Source organism: Falco peregrinus, chromosome 7 (genome assembly GCF_023634155.1).
Source record: "Falco peregrinus isolate bFalPer1 chromosome 7, bFalPer1.pri, whole genome shotgun sequence".
In the NCBI taxonomy this organism is placed as follows: Eukaryota; Metazoa; Chordata; class Aves; order Falconiformes; family Falconidae; genus Falco; species Falco peregrinus.
In genome coordinates, this window is record NC_073727.1 from 5555282 (window position 1) to 5578482 (window position 23201).

At 46.9% G+C, this 23201-nt stretch overlaps 1 protein-coding gene across 9 annotated transcripts; it reads right to left on the bottom strand.

Moving 5' to 3' along the window:
* Window positions 1–5989: 5989 nt before the first annotated feature.
* Window positions 5990–21829, bottom strand: DESI2 (desumoylating isopeptidase 2). Of its 9 annotated transcripts, none has more exons than XR_008748083.1 (6): window positions 14701–17194; window positions 14240–14456; window positions 12381–12474; window positions 11530–11671; window positions 8210–9645; window positions 5990–7872 (listed from the first exon to the last, which is right to left on the bottom strand). XR_008748083.1 is itself a non-coding variant. In XM_055810518.1 (6 exons), the coding sequence occupies exons 2-6, from the start codon at window positions 14761–14763 to the stop codon at window positions 9412–9414; spliced, it is 750 nt and encodes a 249-aa protein (XP_055666493.1). In that variant the 5' UTR covers window positions 14764–14811; window positions 21399–21829; the 3' UTR covers window positions 5990–9411. The 9 variants fall into 9 exon arrangements, 8 of the variants coding, with proteins under 8 accessions (XP_055666493.1, XP_055666499.1, XP_055666495.1 ...); XM_055810518.1 differs by adding an exon at window positions 21399–21829 and having other exon boundaries at window positions 5990–9645; window positions 14701–14811; XM_055810524.1 differs by lacking the exon at window positions 14701–17194 and adding an exon at window positions 21399–21829 and having other exon boundaries at window positions 5990–9645; window positions 14384–14456.
* Window positions 21830–23201: the final 1372 nt, after the last annotated feature.

Here is a 23201-nt window from a genome sequence, read left to right on the forward strand (position 1 = left end):
AGGAGCTGCGCTCTTGCTGGGAGTTGTGACTGGGGTGTCCCAGCACTGTTATTCCGGCACTAAATGCGGCGGTGCCGAGTGGGTGCTTCCTTGGGAGCAGCCATGGGATGACTCCAGCATTTCCATAATCCAGACATTGACTTGTATCAGGAGAATTAACACCTGGCACCAGGTGATATTTTTTTAATTGGATCGTGGACTTCCTTGAGCTTTCAGCAGCCAGGCAGCTGTTGATGAGATGCAGTTTCTCTGGGTGGCTTTTGGAGTCAACTAGCCTCGAAGGTAAGCTCTTCCAGCCAGCCAGGAGCAGCCACCCCACTGTCTCAGCCCGTCTGCCTGTGGCTCCTGCTTTGCCTAGCTACCCGAGCTGGACGTGCCTCAGGTGCCTGCGGTCTCTGAACCCAGTCCCTGTGCCCACAGGAGGAACGAGTGCCTTGAGCCTCTCCTTTAGCCGCGTGGTGGCTGAGCTCTCCCATCCCCACAACCAGGGGTTTACTACAGAAAAATCAGTTTCTACCTTTACTCTTGTTCCAAGCCTCGTACAAGCACGGTGAGGCAAGCAGAACCCCAGCTTTTTGTTTAAATGGGAATACTGCATTATGCAAACAGCAGAAGAGCCCTTGCTTTCCTCACCAAGCATAAAAGCCAGGCCGTTCATTTCTGCTGCTTGTCCAAGTGAACCGCGTTATTGACTGAGTGCCTTAAGCATGGCCCTGTACTAAAACCTGCAGTAGAGCCTTACCAATCCCACCCCACCTCATCCCATCCCACTCCTTCCCATTCTGTCCCATTCCATCACATCGCACCCCGTCGTGTCCCATCCTACCCGGTCCTGTCCCCTCCTGTCCCACCCTGTCCTGTCCCATCCCATCCCATCTTGTCACATCCCATCCCATCCTGTCCAATTCCATCCCACCCCATCCCATCTCTTCTCATTCTGTCCCGTCCCACCCAATCCTGTCCCACCGCATCCCGTCCCACCCTACCCCATCCCATCCCATCCCTTCCCACATCCCCCTCCCTCCCGAGGCAGGAGGCTCTGAAGGAGCCACAAACCCTGTCACACTCTGCCATGACTAGAGGTTTTGTCTGTGCAGTTGGGTGGGGAGAGGAGACTTGTCCGACCACTGACAGCCACCGTTTTACATTTAAAAGCAGCTTTAGCCCTTGGTCTGAGCGTCCCCATGCCGAAAGGTCACTTAGCACTGGAATAATTGCAGGGGGGGCTTTCAAAGTCAGAGGAAGGGGACATCATGGGGAGGGGGGAACCGAGATGGAGCCCTCGAAATCCTTTGCTGGGTCTCCAGGAGCCTGTTCTGCTCATCGGTGCGTGGCTCTGGCTCGGGCCCCGGGCAGGGTGCGCTGTGCCTGCTGCAGCACCCCCGTGGCCGGGGTTAACCCCGTGGGCGGCGTGTCCCCCCAGCTCTTGGCCCAAAGGCGCCCAAAGGCAGGGTGGTGTTGGGAGAGGAGCACCGAGAGAGCTTCTGCGGGCTGCTTGGACGGGAGGGCACAGGGTTCTGTAGTCTGCAGTCATTGTGGAGGGGTGCTGTCATCAGCTTCCACAGTTAGGCTGGGAGAGCTGTTAATTGAGTCCTTTGGCCCCTCCAGCTGCCAGCGGACGGGGCGGTTCTAATATTTCTCAAAATCAAGCTGGCAGTCACTACAAGTGTGCTTTTAGGGTAAGGTTGTTTTTTTTCCAAAGCCAAAAGATTAAAATTTATGAAGGTGATCAGCTGAGAAGTAACCTACATAACACTTTTCTCCAGCTTGCAGATATGGCTTAAAGGCAACAGCCAGCTCGGAAAGATGGCACGAAGTCACCGTGGAGCCTGCAAGGAGGGACAGACCTGAGCTGTGCCAGGCAAACGCTGCAGAGGTCACGGCTGGTGGGCGCTGAACAGCAGCCCCTGCCTGGGGGGTCGCTGCTACCTCAAGACATTCTTAGCAACCCCCCCAGAAGCTGAAGAACTCTAGATTGGTCGTGACAGTCAGGGAAGCGTCAGGACCTGCAGGGCTACCTGGTCTGCAGGTAAGAGGTCCCCAGAGACCACGTAGGAAGTTGAATGTCTGTGGAGGACAGTGAGGAGAAAAGGTGACTCTGAGCTACACACAGGCTATGCCACAGGCCAGGGCTGGGGAGGTGCCTAGTCTAGCTCCGTGTGGATTCCTGTTGGTACTTGGCTGCATTCTGTGGTATTGGTGTATTATCAGTCATTACACATCAGTACATTTAGTGTAAATAGAGAAGATGTCTTTCGGCTCTCATTTGAAGATAACCTCGGCGACATTAGCACCAGCCGTTACACCTTTGAAGCGCGAGCTGGAGAGGTGCTCGAGGCTGCTCGTCTCTCCGAAGGATGCGTCGCATCATCCGTACTCTCTGAAGGCGCGGGGCGAGCGCGGCATCCCCACGCGTGTGCCGCAGCGCGGGCGTTTCACTGGGGGAGCGCTTGTGATGGGAGCAGTGGAGCAGAGGCAGCTCGAGGCCACAGAGACTCTCCTTCTCTTCACAGGCACGGGCTTGTTAAGGCTCCTGGAAGGGCAAAGCAGCTTAAAGCGATGGCAGAGATGAGGGCATCCTCACAAGCTGGCAACTCCCTGAGGTGTTTCTCTGCCCTGGACTCCAAAGTGCTGGAGCTGAGAGCCACCCCGAGCGGCCCCCGCTCAGCTGGCCGCCCTAATGTGCTTTTACTGAACTTCCCAGGTCTCGCTTTGACTTAAAAAAATAACTGACCTTCCCAGTTGCATTTGAGCCAGCTATGTAGCCATCAGCTCTTGCTGGCCTTCACTACTCAGATGATATTTGCTTAATGGCATGTGAATTAATTTGTTGGAGGTTGACGCTTCACTGCAGGATTAGTTAGTGCCTCTAACACAGGGCTGGTGCACAAAATTTAAGATGCATAGCGTCTTGGGGGGTGTGTGTGTGAGGGAAGCAGGGAGATTCCAGTGCTCTTGGAAATCTTCACTTTTAGGATGCGATGACTGGAGTAATGAATGAGCTGAAGTACAGAAGAAAAATAAACTCAATTCCAGCTATTTAAAGGCTCAGCAATTCCTTCCAGGCAAAAAACAAGCAGCTATTGTGTGGCTGTGCTGAGAGGGCTGGGGGGAGGCACACTTTCCCACAGGCAAATTAGGAATGGGAAAAGCAGAACAAAGCCCGCAAGGCTCCGAAGCCCGAGTAGGGAACACAAGCCATTTTCTGTTCGACATGATTTGTGTTGTCATTAGGTGGGTTTAATGGGGCTTTATTCTTATTCTGGGAGGAAAGCCCTGGCTTTGCTTGAGCTAACAGTAATGACCGTTCAGACCTGGGAAACGTGAGGGAGCCAGCCAAAACCGCATTCGCCATGTCACTCAGGCGCTCGCTGGCAATGGGGGGGGTCTCCTCCTCCTGCCCCCCGTCCCTTCCTGGTGCTGGAGGTTGGCCAAGTTTCACTAGAGCCTGATAAAAACCTGACTGTGCCCCATTTGGCAGGGGGGTGCTGACTGACGTCATTGATCTCGCTGTAAAGGAAGACCCGTATCGGCCATCAGCCACGCTGGGACCAGACCCCAACGCCCCTCTGCTGCCCCCAGTCACCTGGGGCAGAAGCCGAGGCCGGCATCGTGGCTGTGGGAAGGGCTTTTCTCATCCGAGAAGGATTGGGCCCCTTCCTACCCCTCCTTCCAAGTTATCCCCAGCACAGAACGGTTCAGCGACACGGTTGCGGCTTCTTGAAGCGTAGTATTTGGGCGCCTTGTGTCAGGCTGCGTAACAGTGAAAGGGGACAGAGATAAAAAAGGTTGCCTGAAAGGAGATCTTAAGAGTTGAAACCCACAAGCTTAGTCTGAACAGCCCCTGTAGGGCACGCGTAAAGCCCCTCTTTCACCTGCCTGCCTTCACTCGGAAGACACGGACGGAGATTCCCCTCCTCTCACGGCCGTGGGCTGGAAGCACACACAGGGAGGCAGCAAGCGCAGCAGGCCGGCTGCTTTGAGGCTTCCAGGACTGACAAAGCACGCGAAGGGGAACAGAACCACCGGCCACCCATCGCCCAGCTGTGGAAGGAGCGGGGTTACCTTCGCGCTGCTTGTCCTGGGCTGCTGCTCAGAGCCGGGCAGGGACGGAGAGCCGGGCTGGTGGGAGTAACGTCCCTCTCTAAGGAAACCGGGGGTACACGTAGTCCTCTGTCACCCCCAAAGCGGTGTCAGCGCGGGAACCTTACGCTCCTTTATGGTCCCGGTTCACTTTGTGATAAGCTCATTTTAGCAGACCAGATCACATGAGAAATACGGGATTCCTACTCCAGCCCAGCAGGAATTGGAGCTGGTGGTGGAGTACAGCTGCTTCCCTAAAGCGATGCCATGGCTCCCTGAGAAGTTGTTACATTGGAGAGTTTGAAGATTTTTTTATGATCTCATTTAGATCCAACCAAAGGGAATCGGAGAATGCTGGGAACCATCCAATACCCATTTTCATTGCGTTATTTCAAGCACTGCGAAAGAAAACATTTATTTTGGGGGAGTGATATGACTAAGGTGCCTTTAGCTGTAAAAAACCTTTGCTCATTGAGAAGCTGTTCCGATGACAAATTTGCCACATAAGCCCTGCAAGCCTGATGAGATTTCATTTTCTAAACCCTTTTTATTTGAAACATTTCTGTTTTCTTCAAGAATGGTTCAGTTAAACTGGGCTACGCACCCACTAACAAACAATGCACTGTATAGTTTTTGTGTGTCTATCTCCCTCCCAGAAGTGGACAGGCACTCGGCCATCAGATGCCCAAACTGAGTTTTTCTGGTCATCATTAACCTTAATTGATGAACTCTGTCAAATTTTTCAAGAACTTCAAGAGGGTAGAAGCTCCTCCAACTCTCTTGCAGCTTTGCTAGTGATTAGGGTCCACTAGCAGTCGGAAAAGGGAACGCACCTGTTATCTTGGCAGCTTCTCCATCGGGTCCTGTCCCACCTGCATTAGCAGCACACAGGGGGACGCCAGGCTCCGCACACCAAGCGAGCACGTCCCCTCCCAGCTGCGGGGCGAGAGGGGCAGAGACCCCAGCTCTGACAGCCACAGGGCACTGCTCCCACCTGTCAGTGCCCTGAAGGTGCACAGAACTCGCCCGTTAAAGCACCTGCACCCACCTGCGTTTTGCAAAGTCCGCAGCCACCACGGCCGGGTGCCGGCAGAGCCCATCCTCGGGGGATGCTGCCAGCTCTGCCCGAGCTGGGGGTGCTTGGGGAACCTGCTCTGCAGCTGCCAGTGAGGAGCAGCCAGCACGGCAATGCTGCCCAGAGCGACCACAGCTTCCAGCAGAGGTGCCACCGCCCCACAGAACTGCGCGGGGCAGGGGGGTCAGGCTGCAACCCAGCCGCTGAGCTGCCCCCTGAACTGAAATAGCTCGGCAGCTTTTTAACGGAACAGCCGCCTGGCTCAGCGCCGGGCTGTGCCACCCGCAGCAGGCGCAGCCACGGCGCAGGTAGCAGTGGCCGAGGCCGGGTTGCTGCTGGTACTTTACGTAGCCTGGGTACTCCTGCTCTGCTCAAAGGAACCGGCCAGGTGCAGACGTTACAGACCCCCGTGCCTCGTAGCCTGCGTTGGCAGCAGGTGAAGCAGCCAAGGTCGGGCTTTCGAGCAAATCCGTAGAACGTGGCACGGAATATCTGCACCGCATCCAAGGCACAGCTGGGTGTCTGGATACCCCAGCCACTGCAGGCAGCACACCACACCTGAAAACGTTTTGAATTTAGTCTGTTAAAAACTGAGGCTTTTAATAATGCCTCAGACAAACCAAACTGCAGCTCTCGATGCTCATGTCAGAAGACGATAAGAATATTATGTCAGAATAAGCCTGTAATTTAGCTAGTTTCCTTATGCAAGGAAACCCTCAGATAGTTTACTACTCTTTGAAAGCATCTTTCAAACCCACCGATCAGCCTGGGAGGCACTGGCAGTGCAAGCTGTAGGCACCAGGGCAGTAACACACACAGCCAACTGTCTGGTTTTTTTTTTATAAAAGTATTTTTAATAAACTGATGGATTTAAGTTTAAGATGCTAGACAACTTGTTGCCATGTACAGGTAACAAAAGTCAAAATTCTTTGAATTTTATACAAATACTATGTAGTACAGTAAACTTGAATACAAGTTTACAAAAAATGCATCAGTGAATATTCAGCTTGTAACCAACTTCCAACAGTGAAAATTACCATGTATCAATAGTGATCAGAATTGCATTGCAAATTTTAGAAGTAATGCAACTATGTTTTTACCAAGCCACTCTGAAGTTACTGGTGCACACTGACAGTACATTGGATTTTTTTTGGCTTGCTGAACAGAAAATGGCATTTAAATAAAATGAGTTAAACAACATAATATGTATCAAAAGTACTATCTTACAGAAAATTAAAGAAGAATGAGAAAGTAAACAGAGCAGAACCCTGAAGTAGTGATATTTTTCTACCCGTTTTGATGGAAAAGACTCCACAGGTGTCCAGCCTTCTCACAGCATTTTGGAGTGTTCTAGTCCTAGCACAGTGTGGTCGTTAGTAGACTAAAGTAATCCCTGCTTGGCAGTAATGCTGGTGAAAGGTAACTTGCTCTATTGCTAACGAATCGGAGTAACCACTGGCAGGGTGACTTCTTGGAGGCATCCAGTGGAGGCTGAGTTGACAGCACGCGATTGAAGTTACGGTACCGCCTGCTTTGACACGATACCCAACAGCCTTCAGGGTTCAGGTGTCAGTTTCCTCACAGGATTTACAGATGTATGGTTTTGAAACAAACAAAAAATAATAATTACGGAGCATAAGACAGTATTTTCACCTGTACAGCTACCAATAAAATGAACGTTTGTTACAAACTTTCCAGTCTGCTTTATAAAAAATAGTCTCAGTTTTACTTCTAAATAAAAACTGTGCTGTGATCTGTCACGTTCTTGCATTGTACATGCTGTAGTTGTGTGTGTTAATGAAGGTGTAGAGATTTGTGACCTAGCGCTCTGGATGTATCACAAGCCTAAAAAGCTGATTTTGGTACATAAAAGTTAGGTAGCAATGAAAAGTCATTCTATTTATTTTTTCCTAAAACTTAGGAAAAGCTACAGTACATTGCTAGATCAGTGGCCTCAACCCTGAGCTGAAATAAAGGACCTGCCTTGGCCAAGAGACTTAGTCACATTACTACCACAGCTGCACAGCAGAGACAAAATAACCTGTCCGCGGCCTGTTGTCTGAGCTGTAAGTAGTGTGAGATGCAGTTCTGTAATGCTTGAGAGTTGACTGGAGACCACCATGTTCATTTTCACTACAGGAAAAAAAAAAGGAAGGAGAACTCAAAAATTCAGAGAGTCAAGTGAAAAACCACTCGACAGGGAGAGTCAGCATGTCCAGCTTCTGGAGACCACAGAACGGAGCCAGCGGGAGGCTTGTCAGTCCTAGGCGTTTCCCACTTGGTAGATTATTAAAACACGGACCAAACTGCAGTTAAAGCGACTTCTGCTGCTACCCCGCTCTTTCCAGCAAGAGTCTCACATGATTCTTCCACCCCTCCCAGAACCAAGCGCCTCTCTCTCTGTACCTACACTGCATCACAGAAGATGAGCAAAAACTGAACAGCCTGTCTGACAAAGGATTCAACCCAACCGCCAGCAGAAAAACTTCCACTCGTTCCCAACGTGAGTTGGAGCTGGCGATCGCTATGAATTCATATCACGACATAGCCTACTGCACTTCCCCGGAGGGTCCCATGGCACCGACTACCCGTGGCTGGGAGCATCCGTAACGCGAAGCGTTCTCGCCTCCTAAGAGGACTTTTTTTTCCTTTTAAACAGCAGAAACCGTAGAGTCAGTGTTTAACTTCATGGAAAAACCAAACCTGGCAACAAACTGAAAATAAAGCTTGTAAAAATCAGTTATACTTGTAGTAATGCACACTTCTTTGTGAGCTGGTCGCGTTATGGATGGCGTGGCTTTTGGTAGTTTAAGGCAGCAAGTCTTACAAAATACACAAGCTCACCTCCCTCATGTTTGTGCTACTGTATCCTTATGTGCACAACAGAACCTCACTAATTTACACTAATGACTGGAAGAACCATTAATTCTCTTGGTAAATGAACAAGAATAAGGCATTCCATTATATATTCTGATCACTAATTATAATTTAGCTCTAATTATAATCTACCAGCAAACATACTTCTGTGTTTTAGAAAATAATCTCTCTTACCTTCAGATATAATTACGTGTGCAGATTAGTGGGTTCTGCTGTGTAAACACGCAGGTGCATAAGCAATTTTCAGGTTTTTCTTCATTACATCTGACAAGAAAGTTACTGCCACAGATAGAGACTGTGGGAAAATAAATTAGGATTTCTCTGTAATTTGTGCAGATATGCACAACTGGGCAGTAATTTATAGCTCAAAAAAAAAAAAAAAAAAAGGCATGAATTTTACAAACTCAAATGAAGCAAAATCAGCAGCAGAAAGCAAGGCCATTCCCCAACCATAAACGGCTTGTATTACACTATTCCAAACTATATGAAACAAGAACAAAAAAAAAAAAAACCCGAACAAAAAAAACCACAAAAAACTAGTACTAAGTTGTATATACAAGTTTGAAATCAGGGAAAGCAAACAGTGGAAAAGTCGTTGATGCTTCTAACAGAAGATATTCACACATCTCAATCCTGGTTGAAGTAGACTGTAAATACAGCCAGGAGATAGGATGCAAACTACACGGCTGAGTTAAAAAAAGAAAAAAAAAGAAAAAAAAAGGGATCAATGTGCATTGTAAGATAGAAATTTCCCTTCGTATGTGCAAAAATCCACAGTTTCGTTAATGTAGAGGTCATACTTCTATTAACAGATCTCAGACAAAAGCAGTCTCCCTGCATCCTGGAATCTACCTGTTTACATCAGCCACTTTAAGTGCACAGTACCCTGTTCACATATATAGTAATCAGCAGTTTCTGGCATTTCTCAGAAATTTAACGTTCACCTGCCTTAAATCTTGAAAACAAAGGGGAGAGTTCATCCAGGGCATCATACCACTGCTTTTGAGTTATACCAACAGTTAAACCAAATTCTCTCTTCTTCCATGGTGGTAGGAGTCCTTACAGGACTTGTAAACAGCAGTACACAATACTGTAAACAAATAATTTAAGTTCTGCTTTATACAAGATGTTAAGTTAACCCAGGTCTACCAGACAGGTGAAAATGAAAAGGGTGGCTTCACACAAAATCCTTCCCTTTTCTCCCAGCAATTCTTTTCACTACAGAAATAATCCTGAGCTGAAACAGGGGTTGATGAGAGCCTTTTTTGCATATTAAAACAACATTCTAGAATCAGCTCTCACGTTCTGTTAGGAAGTCAACTGCTGGAGAGATTAATCTGAAGTATTTCAAACCATTTGTTACTTTGGAGGAGGACTTATAATTTGGTGTGGCGTCCAGTTCTAGCCCCAGATGCCGAGCTTGCCAAGGAAGCCGATGCTGCGGCATCCTCAGCCTCCTCCAGCTCGTCGTGTAGCTCCTGGCTAACGCTAGACTGGAGGGCTGCGGGAGTCAGCCACTCCTTCGGCAGACAGCTCTGGAGGAACGGTATGCAAGAGCTGAAGTAGGCAAGGCGATTCACCCACCGCGGAATCTCTTTTCCGCACAGAATCTAAGGGGGAAAGGGAAAAAGAAAGGATTAATTTGTCTTCTAGACTCAGCAGTAACACAACTACAGTAGTGTAAATAAAAAGCAAAGGCCGCAGCAGCCTTACGATCTCCGTATCACCAAGGCATGTCAAGAAGCACTTGAGTTAATTGCGCTAAGACAACTTTCTCCGTCAGTAAAAGCAGCATCCCAAGTCACGCAAGGAGGCTTGTTGTCCACTGTGAGAGTTTGACACATGGTTCTACGCTTTTTTTAGAAGCCCTGAACAGCCCAACCACCTCACTCTTTTTGAATAACTTCTACAAAAGGCAGAGACACGAGTTAAGGAGCGCTTTCTATTCCCTGCTAATTCCTCAGAAACAGAAACAGCAGGAGAAACCTCACCCTTACAAAAAAGCACCCCGAAATCAAGTGGTCAAAAAGACATCGTCAGTGCTCCAGTTAGGTGGAGCTACGCACACAGCTGAGGCCATTTACTGTGACGACCTCCGAGGGCTTTGCACAAGACATCGCTGTCTTGCAGCACACGGGCCAAGCACACACATTTAGGTTCACTGCCACACGAGCAGCTAGACAATGCCAAGCTGGCTGCAACTCCTCTGAGATATATAAAGCTGCATTAAATACTTGTTTTTACTGTACATCCGTCAATTAAATGGTTTCGTTGCCACTGTTCAAGGAGTGAGCTGTTCTACCTAACTACCTCCATATTCACTTCTGGTATTACTTACTCCAGTGGAAATCTGGAGAACACCATAGCTAATGGGGACACTACTCTGCTGTAACTGAGCAGCATTTAACTCGTAGTCATATCCCTGTATTATAGTCAATTTGAACACTAAATAGGACAAGACATAAAATAGAAACTACATGACCATGCGGTTGAGAAGTACAGCAAAAACCTGGCCACAGAGGCCAGATTTCACGCCAGCTGCAGCTCTGCCGGTGTCTCACCCTACTTACTCGTACCAGCATTGCACATGAATCATCACCTTGATAAAATGTTCCAGTACCACTGTAAGATCTCACAGTCTACACAAAATACAGTCTACACAATAAGTGTGCCATTAACTATTTTGAAAACAAAACCAAACCCCAAATAATTAAACGTTATGGAAGTTGGAAGTTCAGCACGGAAAAAATAGCTATCCCTTTTTTTGGGAGTCCTTCAACAAAACATTAGAATAAATTCTGACAAGCACAGGTTGCCAACCACTGAAAAATCGTAACTGCCATTCCCCTCTTTGTCCTGGGTCACTTGTTCCTGACCCTCTCCTTTGTGTTGACACACATGTGCACGATCAGGCATTCAATTTTATCGGTAAACTGATCACGTTCAAATAAAGCTGAGGGGAAAAGCAAAGCCCATTCAACTCCAGGGTCACATCCAGCACGACCACTCAGGTATCTACATGACCAGCGCACAGAGCAATAACTTGACAAAAGCCTCTCAAGGAGATCAACGTCGGCTGTGAAACTTCAATGCCTTCGTTATTCTTTAACAGTAGGTCATAACTTAAAAATTCTTTTCAGTGTGATGGTTCTGTGGGGAAATACTGATAAAAATAACACGTGGTTCTATCTTCAGTAGTGATCTCTGGAGCACCTGAAACTATTTTAAAATCCTGTTAATACTCTATTTACTAGGTCTCTCAATTAAGAATGCACCCCTGCTCAAACACAAACTATATATGACAATGATATTTAGCATTTTTGGCAGCAAAATCTTGTGCTTTGGACATAAACACAAACAAAACCTGAAAAAGGGTGACATTTGCCCAAGGTAACAGAGATGGGAAGTTGGAAATTAGGCCAATCATTCCAAAGGGCAGGAAGGAGATGACGCTCTGTAGCCACCTGGGAAGCACCTTTCTATAGTTTGTTTACCTCAGATAAAGCTGAAGAGAAGTGATTGCAGTTTTTGTGCATTAGGTGATAAGCATTTCCTTTGAATTCCTTTCCAAGCTCTTCTACTATTTTTTCTATATCATCTTCCATAAAATCCGTGCTGCCTAGAACCACAGCCTCTCTAGAAGAGAAACAGAGAGTAGAAGGTGATCAGGCTCCCGTGATATAAGTGGGTTACTGTTCATACATTGCTCAAAAGTCACCCCACTGTGGATGGTGAGATCTTTTTGCCCTCCCAGAATAAAACAGATTCTTTCTATTCCATTTTATGGCACCGATTTCATCTTTATCATGAGAGATTATTTCCTTGCCGATTGTCCACCTGTAGCTCACTTCAATTCTTTGCATCTTAACTCTGACAAACGCTGGATGCAATTTTCCCCTCTTCTCCAAAGGATATTGTTTCTAAGAGACAGCTGAGAACAGGTAAGAGCTCATAATGCAGGGAAGGCAGTCTCACCGAGAAAGCAGAAAACAGACACGGGGAAACCTTGGAGAACAACATTTTCCTGCTTTTTCTTGGAATAAAAATTTCACTACCTTGAAAAAGTTACCCCATTGTATATACTGTATGAATAACACAAGCTAGCCACGTAGTTTGTACACATTTAAGGAATGTAATAGTAGGCTAAAAAGAACATTCTTTGCTGTAGACACTTTGCTGCGTCATCACCTCTGTCCACCGTTCACTTCCAAGTAAAGAAACCACAGTAATTTCTCAGAAAGTCAGGAATCCTGTAGTATCATTCAACACATCTATCCTCAAAAATAAATGCAACAAGTTGTCTTTTTAATATCCCTTCTCAAAAACAAGAAAATACATCTCTTACTTAAATTTAAATGTTTCTCCTAGCTCAGAAGCATTTCCTGGTGAAATTTCAAATATTCCAGAAAATGGGTATGGATGACCACCATAGGCAAATTCTGAAAGAGAAAGCTCAGATTTAACAGCAATGGCATACACCACAGTAAAGAACACCTGATGTCACTGCAAGGTCACTTCACAGGGATCTCAAGCTAGGAAGCAGACATCTTATTTTTGTAGGTAACAAACGCAAGGAGCTGGAAACAAATAGTTTTGTTAAGTTACTAGTCAACCCGAGTAAAAACTGACAGGAAGTTTCCTGTATCAGTGTACAGGTTTAACTTGAATAACTTTACACTAAGTATATACTGTTTTCATTGCATAAGCGAGGATTTCCAACTTAAATTGTAAATCCTACCAATGTTCTTTATACATGCTCGTCTTTATAAGTCCACTTACAGATTTATAAATTAGGGATTCAAAGGACCGCATCCTTAAAGGTCTGATGGTGCTTCTATTTGGTGCGTACTACAGTTGTAAGTGTGGCAGCGAACAGTGGCCTAATAGTTGTGGGGTTTTTTAATTTCTTGATTTGCAAGAGTTCAACTGTCCTGAGTTGTTCACTATAACATGAAAGTAAACCGGTGCATCTGCTGGCATAAGCACTTACACTCCCTGAGAATATCATGGTGTGCTTTAGCTTCCTTCTGTGTCTGCAAGATAACACAGCACGCCTCACCCAGAGCGCAATAAAAAGCTTAAAACATGACTTCACACTTCCTTTCCTCAAAACTCGTAACACGTCATCCAAGTCTAGCATTCGGTTTTGTAGATAATCTTTTTTACAACAGGTTAATAAAGTTTGATGTGCTTTGAAAAATGCAAGTCATTGTTCTCGCAGGGGTATGACCTGCTGTACGCAAAAGCTGCTATAATCTGAGCAGGAAGGGAGGCACACGTATTTGGCACAGCACTATTAAGAGTCAGGTCTTTCTGGTTTGGATTAAAAGAAATCCAAAAAGGTATTAACAGTAAGCATCGTATTTTGTCAATGCCTTGCTTTGGTAACACTTGCAAACCCAGTTACAATGTGACCATTATGAAACATCCCTATGTTTCAAAACTATAAAAGTACATAAAAACTTTTTTTATATTTTTTATATATATATATATATAAACCCAAAATGATTTGTTTTGACTCCAAAACCAAAAACTATGCACCGTGGCCTTTGGATTTCATGCCACGCCTTTTGCCGCTTCCCCACACCTCCAAACACATTCAAAAAATCCCCCCCAAAAACCAAACCCCAAACCTGAGGTAGATTTTTCTTCTTTAAATGGACTACTTTTAGCAACACCATCACCTCAGAGCATCGTTATACTGCTAGGCAGGCACACCTCAGACCTGAGCCTGTGCTACAGCGTGCTCAGAAACACCTCGTGAGAGCAAGAAGGACGCCTGAACAGATCAGGAAGCTGCATTCCCAAAGCACAACCTATTTAGCAAAATCAGAGTGTATTACTGTATTTATGACAAGTGTACCTTTTGTAAGCAGTATGCACGAGATGCCTTTTAAAGAAACTGTCTCTTTAAAACAAACCAACCTACCAGTAAGGCACAGATTGTTTTTCCTGCGCATCATGCACTTCTAGGTGCCTCTCTGCAACAGACTATTGTTTCTGTAGTTAACTTGCACCAGGTGCTGGCAGAACACCGAGGAAGCATGATTCAACCATGCTTACATGAAGCATACATTTGTTTTAACAATAGATATTACAAAAACTAAAATAAAGATTTCTATGTCTAGCTGAATAAATCGCACACTTGTTCATAGCAGCACAGCTTTATACAAGGATGCAAGACAGCTACCGGATTATTCATACCCAAGGTTTTTTCCAGAGGCAGAAGAGATAAGAAAACTGATGAGCAGGCTTCAGAAGTCAAGTCTTCTCTCACTACCTGAAAAATGTTTTTTAAATAACAGCATTCCCAGAACAAAGAGTAAGTTACAGTTTTGTCGTACTTACCTCGGCCGTACACCTCTATACCTGAATGGAACACGCCAATTCCAAGGGAAGAAGTATATTCATTCATCCAATACTAAACGGAAAGAAGAAAACAAGAAGGACTCTGCTTAGTTTCCAACACAGATCTGTCTTCTGATAGCAGACTGGCACAGAATTTGTCCCCCACATTAAAAGCATAAAACCCTACCGCAAAGTGAAATGGCACAACCCATTTATTGGGAACAGAACATGCCGTACTGCACGCAGTGAATTAATTCCATTAGGTTCTGCTCCAGTGTTTTAGCGCTGTCGATGTCCGTCAGCCAAGGACACTGTACCTGGGAGAAATCCCGATCCAACTCTTGATTTGTCAACAAGTTACAGGTTGCAAAGTTTTCCATTAGGTGGAACACATTCTAGAATCAACTGCAGTAATTCTGCAGGAGTGCCTATTTTTTAAAAATAATAATAATCAGGATGTAGGACTGTAATATACACACACCAACGCTCATTTATAGCCATGATGACACTTTTGTTTATCACCAGGTGAGCATGAGGCACATTCAGAGATATATGATGGACTGAAATTACCTTAGTGTACTTTGTCATATAATACTTGGTGGTGACCATACAAGGGACTAAGCTCTCTCCAGGCTCCTGCTGTATGTCTCGCCATACATCAGGTATAAAAGTCTTTTGCATAGGTCTAACACCCGTTTCTAATTACCACTAGTATTGTAGCCAACAGATAATAGTTGCGTCTCAAAAGGAAACCAAGAAGCAATCTTCAAAAAATAAAAAAAAATAATTAAAAAGGTGGGTGTTGGGGGAGAACCTTTCCATAGTAATTTCTCTTTTTTCAAAAGTAGCAGCAAGTGCCTACCAGGCTCTATCACCCTCAAGGCCTTAAACACGCACAGAGTCCTGGAAAGGGAAAACCTCAAAATTACTGTCTTTCCTTGGCTACAGTAGCACCCTCAAAGTATCAGTGTCTAGCAGTAACAACTCTCAAGTGACACAATTTAAAAAGGAATGTCAAACAAAAGCTTTTTAAAAAAAAAAAAAGAAAGAAAGAAACCTTAGTAGTTTTTCTTACTAGCCAATTTCAGTTTTAAGAATACATCTTAAAAATCCAAGGAAAACATTATTTCATCAGTTACTCCAGCAGTGGGATTTTTCCTCCCAGGTCATCTGGCCCCAAAGGGCACCACTGTGACCTTCTGCCATGCAGGCTTCCAAGTCAGCTGGCAGGCAGGACACGGACTGAAGCAGTACCCCCAGCAAATTAATATTTGTTTAGCAAACGGGAAGAAAAAGAAACCATCTTCACAGCCTGTTGGCATAATAAGTGCTTTCTGATGTGAAGTCACTATTAAACCAGCGTAACCGATGACAAAAATGTAAAAGGTTACAGGTGTCACGCTTTGTTAAGACACGCTAGCTGGAGTTCCTGCATAATTTACAAGGCCATTACAAACACTGTGGCATATAATGTGCATTTCTGAAAGCTAGTTTTCTCCCAATAAAAATGATACACTCAACTTTGGACTGAGAAGCTATTCATGAAGATCACTACAAGGTAAATGGCAAAAAGGAGCAAGTCAGGCCAAAAGTTACAAATTGAATATGTTTGGCTTTTACCATCATCCTTCTTTTAAGTATCATCAAACCTAAAATAAATAGTCCCCCAAATTCAGTTACCAGCAGGTGCCAAACATCAGCACATTATTTTTCAAGCTCGACGTTCACAATTGTGTGAGCAGGCACAGCACACAAATGACTATCTGGGTAACAAGATGCTGAGGATTTGATGTTCTCTTCTATAGACAAGTTATTTGTCGGCAATTTTGCCAACATGAATTCACAGAAGATGGATTTTGCTCCTTGTATTTATATAAAGTTAAGGCTCCTTGAGATCTGCGGATAAATCTTGCCTGCGATTAAACTTTACCCTTTGCTTTAGTTTCTGGCTTTGTCAGTGCGTTGCTGTGTCAGCCACTGGGCTACGGATGACTCCACGAAATCATCACCTTAGTCTATTCAAAGGGCTTAGCCGTTCTTTCCTTCCTCCCCCCAGAAAAAGGAAGAGTTAGTCCATATCAAGCAGCTACATCCAGAAATAACACTGGGTTAGATTTACTCTGTACAGACAGACACAGAACAGGGATAAAGCAAGAGGAGGGGAAGCAAGGAGAATGATGTTAAGACTATGCAACTAACTTCGGGGGTTTGTGAGCATAAAAATAATCACAAAAAACCAAACAAACAAAAAAAAGGATTCTGCCCAATGAAGTAAACTCAAAGCCCCCAGGAAAATGGAAGAACTACTTCAGCATAAGCCTGTTTCAGTTCTGAAGCCAGTCCTATCCCACACTTTACCAGCTGACCATTTCAAAATAGTTTCAGGTTTATATTTATAGTCAAAACCGTAGGCACATTCAGCATACAGCTTGCCAGCACAGGAAGAAAGTATGTTTGCCTAATGAGAAGGTGTATCCAAATGAACCTAATCTAGAACTGAGCTAAACAGTGTCCCTGGTGCTCTACTGTTTCGCCTCCTGGACACCCATTTGGCCAGAAAACTCTGGGTCTGGCCTCTGAATTCCAAATAATCTACATACCATATATGCATCAGATTTGTAATGCCAAGCAAGGTTATCGCTGCTCTCAGAAAATGGAACAGAAGTTACACAAGATATCCCTTAAGCAGTAAAAGTAATAAAGCCTGGTTTGCTACTAGGCAAAGAGAAAAAAAAAATATTGATGCTCCTCCTCTCTCACAACCGCATGAAACCAAATGCAAGGTATAGGGAGAGGACAGAAAAGTGGGTCACCAACCCTCCTCATGGATCCGTACAGCAGCAGACGACCGGGATGGAAAGCTGCTCTGACAAGGTGTTGGGCAAGACCAGCGCTGTTCAAGTACGCGCTCCTCCTTACTGCTGCCACCTACACACCGGGCTCACCAGCCTACCAAAACAAACGTTCGCGGCTTTGGAAGAAGTGCCTAAAGCGAGGTGGCACTTCACTTAGAATTTCCAGTAAGAACAGAGCAGGTTAATTGAAGATAAAAGAATTTCAATAAGGCAGAATTACTTTCCCCCTGGGAACAGTAATTATATCTAATTATTACTTAATCTGGATCAGCTATTGGAAGGTTGGTCACATTTTTTCATTGAACAAAATGCCTTATCTCGCTGAAGAAAGAAATGCAGGACAAATGCAACTTAAAAATGTGCTGAATTTGGCTACAGTTGAAAAGATTGTATATGACATACAAAATAAAGATTGCAAATTAAAAGACATCTGTATAGCTCACTGGTTCGGTAACATGCTGTAAGTTCCAGAATCCCAAGCTGATCCCAAAAGCTACATCCTTGCTTCCATTACACAAACTGGATTCCCTTCATTTCTGCCATAGTAGAAGGCACAGAAGCAGCACAATCCCATATACTCAGTATTTTGCAGTAAGTCAGTCTTGTAAAACAGGAATTCATGTTTAATGCAACTATCAGAAGGAAAATATTAGAGAAGTATTTTTCTATGTGCACAGTAAAGTCATGCCACTGAAATGAAAGAAAAAACACTAATCCCAGTGCTTCAAAAATATCTTTGTGACTTTCTTCAGAGCTTGCATTTATGTTAATATTTTGGATTGTTATAGCCTTATTTGACAAGGGAAAAAACAGGATGCTACTTTGGGCACAGGAAAACTAGACTCCTAAAAATAGTAGTTAAAACGAAACTACAAAGTACTCTGGCTCTCAAGACACAATGTATCAAAGTCTTCACCCTACTCTTTCAATGATCATAAAAGATTTTCAAAGGCATGAACTGCAGCACATAAATATGCCCTTAAGCTTCTCTCACTTCGTAAAGCCACCAGTACTTGAAAGTCCACTTTCTTGCGCAACACACATCCACCCACCCACCCCTCCTCGCCCTTTGGTATGATCAAAGAATTTTGGTTTTTCAAGTGCTAAGGACATTGGAAGGGTATATGCTCCAAAACCAACGAACTTCAGTCCTGTAAGGAGTTTCAAGAGTAGCAAGGTCGCCTAGTATTCCCCTGCATACCTAAGCGCTGCCTGGGAAATGAAGCTACAGCTAGCACTCGGGTTAAAATAAAGCTGTTCATACGACTGTTGCAATTATAGTAGTGTTGATTCTGTCAACCAGGTGACCAACAGCGGTCTCTTGTTCCAAAAGAGAAACAAAAAACCTTGGTCCCAAACCTGAACTACAAAAAACCCCAAATGCACCACCAAGCAACACGGAATGTCAGAAGCAAAGAGTAAACCTGCTAGTGCCTCAATACACAGTTGACAGCATTCGATCAACAGACAGAATTTTACTGTTACGAAGCTGTTAAGAAAGATGCTTCCCTTCTCCCCCCTACACCACAGCATCAGTGACTTCAGCAGGCTGTCTACATGTGGTAATGTAACTGCTGTGCAACATGAAAGCGAGGCCTGAGTTTAAGCTCCTGGTTCAAACAAGTTTAAAGTGGACTGAGACAATGTTTAGTGAAGAGTTCAAGGCAGGACACACAGTGACAGTGCCTTTCAGACCCTGTGGGAACCTCGGTTTCTCTTTCCAGTTTAAGGAAATCTTGTCCTCTGATGGTCAAATAATGTAGACATTGTCACAAAACAACACACACAGCCAAAGCAGGAAATAGAAACATTCTGCTCCGTGGCCTCAGCTTACACTACACATAATTTGTCGTGATGTACAGCTTCAACAAATACCACAACTGCAGACCAATGCACAAAAAGCCAGCCTTCCATGTGATCAAACATCTGCAAATAAACATGTTGCTTGCTTCTTTTGGAGAGTAAGTTCCTTCCACAGATGGTGGCTTTAGAGACTATGCTACTTCTTGACGTAGGCAGAGCCCCACTAATCGCAATGGGACACCCATCATGTCCTCAGGAAAAGTATGACACTTGTTTTTATGAGCGCAACCTTCCCATTGCTTCCCCCCACCCCCCTTCCCTCCTGTCAACTGTCAGCCTTCCCAGAATGGTTGGAGTAAAACTGATCGCAGCAATTCAACTCTGGAGGAAAAAAGGAGGATATGGGCTGCAGCAAAGAAATCTAAGGAGTAAGAGACGAAGGAGAACCGTGTGAATGAAGGAGTAGAACATTACAAGGGAAAAAGAAAAGGAGTGCTGAAGTCACACCCCACTGATGCTATCACCACAGTGAGAATGGAGGCTCTCACGGAGGCCATGGCATTGCTTTCCAGGCAGATGCTTACACAGGAGACAGTCCATTCTGTCACGTTCTTACAGCCTGCCTGTGCACTGGGCCCAGGCAACACTTTGCAGAGCTAAGCACATCTTCGTGAGAACACTGGGGCTTCCATCTTAGTGAGTCACAAGTGCATCAAGCCTTGACTTCAAAGATACTATCTTATGTAAGAGTCCTGAAACTGAAGTCCTACTTCCTCCTCTGTACAAATATTTATAGTTAATATATGTAAAACCATCTCTTTTCATGCTGAAAGAGCTTCTCTGATGCATATTTTTGAACTGTAGTCCAGAGAAGTCATACATATGCATGCGACAGAGCATCCTTCCCTCTTTAAATCTAGTATAAATAAGGCACACTGGCTTTTGTCATATCAGCATCACATACGAGCTCAACCAGGTGAGCAAAGACCCCTTCCCCCAGCTGGCCCCTCAGAAAACAAAATCGAAGTGAATACACTGCTCCTGTCTCCAGTCTCCCCTCATTCTCTACAATGAAGGGAAAACAACGTAGAAGTAACAGGTTATATTTGCTGGAGATAGAACCTGGAAACAAAAGGGAGGTGGCAGGGAGAAATCCTTTGACAGGGCCATTGATCTCTATGATAAACATTAGGATGAAAGACAATAATGACAAGAATCAGGCTGGTTCATATAATCTCATATATAATTTTAGTTTCAAGCCACACTGCTCCCTATTGATTGCTATCAAATATTCTAGCGCTTGAGCCTGAGTACTCCCAAGCAAACAAGCTGCATTTTCTCTGTGCCAGCAGTCACTGACTCTACACTATATGCCTTCACCCTTTTAAAACACCAAAAGTTCACTTTAAAATGGTGGTGGCAGGAAAGCCTACCCAAAATAAGCCAAGTAACACAAACACAGCTACCTGAAGCTAGCTGTCAATCTTCCTATCCCTCCACCCGTAGGCTCAAAACGTGGTCAGAGAACTGGTGCTACTCGCTCTCATTTCCAGAGATTGAAACGCATTAACAGATAATATTTTCTTAATATTACTTATCCGCACCTCCTGTTCTACGCAGGTACTTACACCTCATTTGTTACCATGGCACTTGAGCAGCTTCCAGCTGAAGGTAAGAAAATACAACAGTTGCTGTAGGTGTCACAGCAAGATTACCCAGAAGGGAGGGAAGGTGAGCTCGAAGGACGACAAACCAAGCGGGAGCCATCCCTTTATTTCTAAGTCGCAGCCATACCAGAACTGTTCAAAAATTCAACGTTACCGACACAGCACTAAAAATCTTATTCCTACAGAGACTCTGGTTACCCCCAACTACTATCCTGCTGGAAAATCAGCTGTTTTCAGGGTGTTCAGCAGCAGGAAAGGCAGCTGCCGCCCTGCCCGCTGCGCTGGGCCCTGGGGCAGTCCCAGAGGAAGGCGAGGGGCCGGGGGACACTCGTCAGGGGCACAGGGGCAGGGGAAGAGCTTCCCCTGCCGCCAGGGACAGCAGGTCTACCCGTCACTGGCAACCCGACGCCGCAGCAAACTTTTGCTGCGGGTCACAGGTCTGTGGGCACCGACGGGCCCCCCCCCGCGCTCTCGCCCTCGCCCCCCGCCCTGGCTGCGCTATTGCCCCGCTCCGCCGCCCCCACGGCGCCAGCTCACGCGTGGGCTGGCAGGGGACGGGCAGGGAGAGCGCCGTGTGCCCCGCGCCCCCCAGCAGCAGCCGCCGGGCGGGCAGCCGGGACCCCCGCCCGCACCCACCGCCAAGCTGCGGGGCCCCCGCTGCCGGCCCGCGGCGCCGGGCCGGGCGCTCACCATGTCGTACACGTTGAGGATCACCAGCTGGTTCGCCATCGCCGGCGGCCCGCGGGCGCCCCCCGCCCGCTCGGTCGCTCCGGCTGCGGCGACGCTGCTCAGGCCGGCGGCGGGGCGCTGGGCACCCCCGGGGGCCGCTTCCTCCTCGTCCTGCCTGTTGCTGCGGGGCGGCGGGGGGCGGCGGGCAGCATGGAGCCGCCGCCGCGGAGGGACGGGGCCTCGCCCCCGGGGGCTGCGCTCAGCCCGCGGCCGGGGGGAACGGGCGCGGGCCCCACCCCGCTGGGGACGGCGCTGCCGGGAGCGGCGAGCGGCGCCTCACGCCCTGCCTGGCACTGCCGCCGCGGCCGGGGCGGCGGGACGGCCCGGCGGCCCCTCCAATGGGCGCAAAATGGAGCCGCTGGAGCCCGCCCCCGGCTTCCGTGAGGCGCGGGCGGCCGGGACTGCGGCTCCCGGCGGGCAGCGCGGCAGCTCCCGGCATGCTGAGCGGCGGCTCCCGGCATGCTGAGCGGCGCCCGGGCCGGCCCGCACGGCCGCGGCGTGGGACGGGGCGAGGCCCCCGGTGGGCACCGCGCCGCCTCCCGGCTCCGCCCCGGGGGGGTGAGGTGGTCGGAGGGGAGCGGCTGGGCCGGCGGGTGAGGGCTGGCGGGCGGCACGTCTAGCGGGGGCCGGGCCCAGGCCCCGGGATCAGGCTTCAGGCGCCGGGCCCGGCCCCCAGGCCCTGGAACCAGGCTTCAGGCACCGGGACCAGGCCCTGGAACCAGGCCTCGGGTCCCAAGCCTAGGTGCCGGGACAGGCCCAAGGTCCCGGAGCCAGGCCTTAGGCCTCAGGCCCAGGCACCGGAGCAAGCACTGCCACGCCTTCACACCTGCCAGCCTGCTGCCGGCAGCCCTCTTTGATGCTGAACATGACACGTGTACGTTACAACTCCAAGCGCCCAAGTGGTGGGAAGGGCTGTGTTTTTTGAACTGCGTTGGTATTGGTGAAAATTATAACTGGGAAAACTCACCGAACCAAATGACAGATCAGAGCGCTAACGTTGGTTTATTGCACTGCTGGGTGCATGGAGGTTTTTTCTCCTGACATGCACACTGAGCTACTCAAGGGTGCGCAGCGTATGCAAGAGTATTTGTATTTTCATAGCATATAACGTACTCATTTTCATTCACACACAGGGTTGGTTACAAGTTTCTTGCTTCTAATGCAAATTAGTACATGTTCTCAGACAGCTTAAGCTTTTTATTGACTACATACGCTCCCCAAGTGGGGGTTTGCCTTCCTGGGGACTATTGGGAGTTGGAGGTCACTTATCTCCCAGTGCCACAATTACCTTTCCCCTACTTTTTGCTGAGCCCATTCTTCATGGTGTGCTTCCAGCAGCCCATCTATCTTGTGGGGGGCACTTCCTTTCAAAGTTACCCTCTTGGACAAAGGATTTATCAGTGCTCAGCAAAGCACTTAGCAGGATACACAAAAATATTTGTATTTTGAATTAACCATTAGCAACCACTTTGTTTCAATTGTCTCAAACTTGTAACAATACATTTTATTGATCCTTCCCTTCACCAGTTGATGTCACTTCCCCTTTTTGAGGCTGTGAGATTTGGTGACTTGGGGGTTTAGACAACGTGGGGAGCAGCCCCCAGCACTGCCATTTTATGTATCTGTTCAGTGGAGAGCGGGAATTTGAGCTAGTGTTACAGAAGTAATGTTCAAGCCTTTCAGACCTGCATACAGCCTGCATGTGGATACTGGTGGATGCGTGGCCATATCTAAGACTGCAAACACCTCTGAGAGTAACCTTGT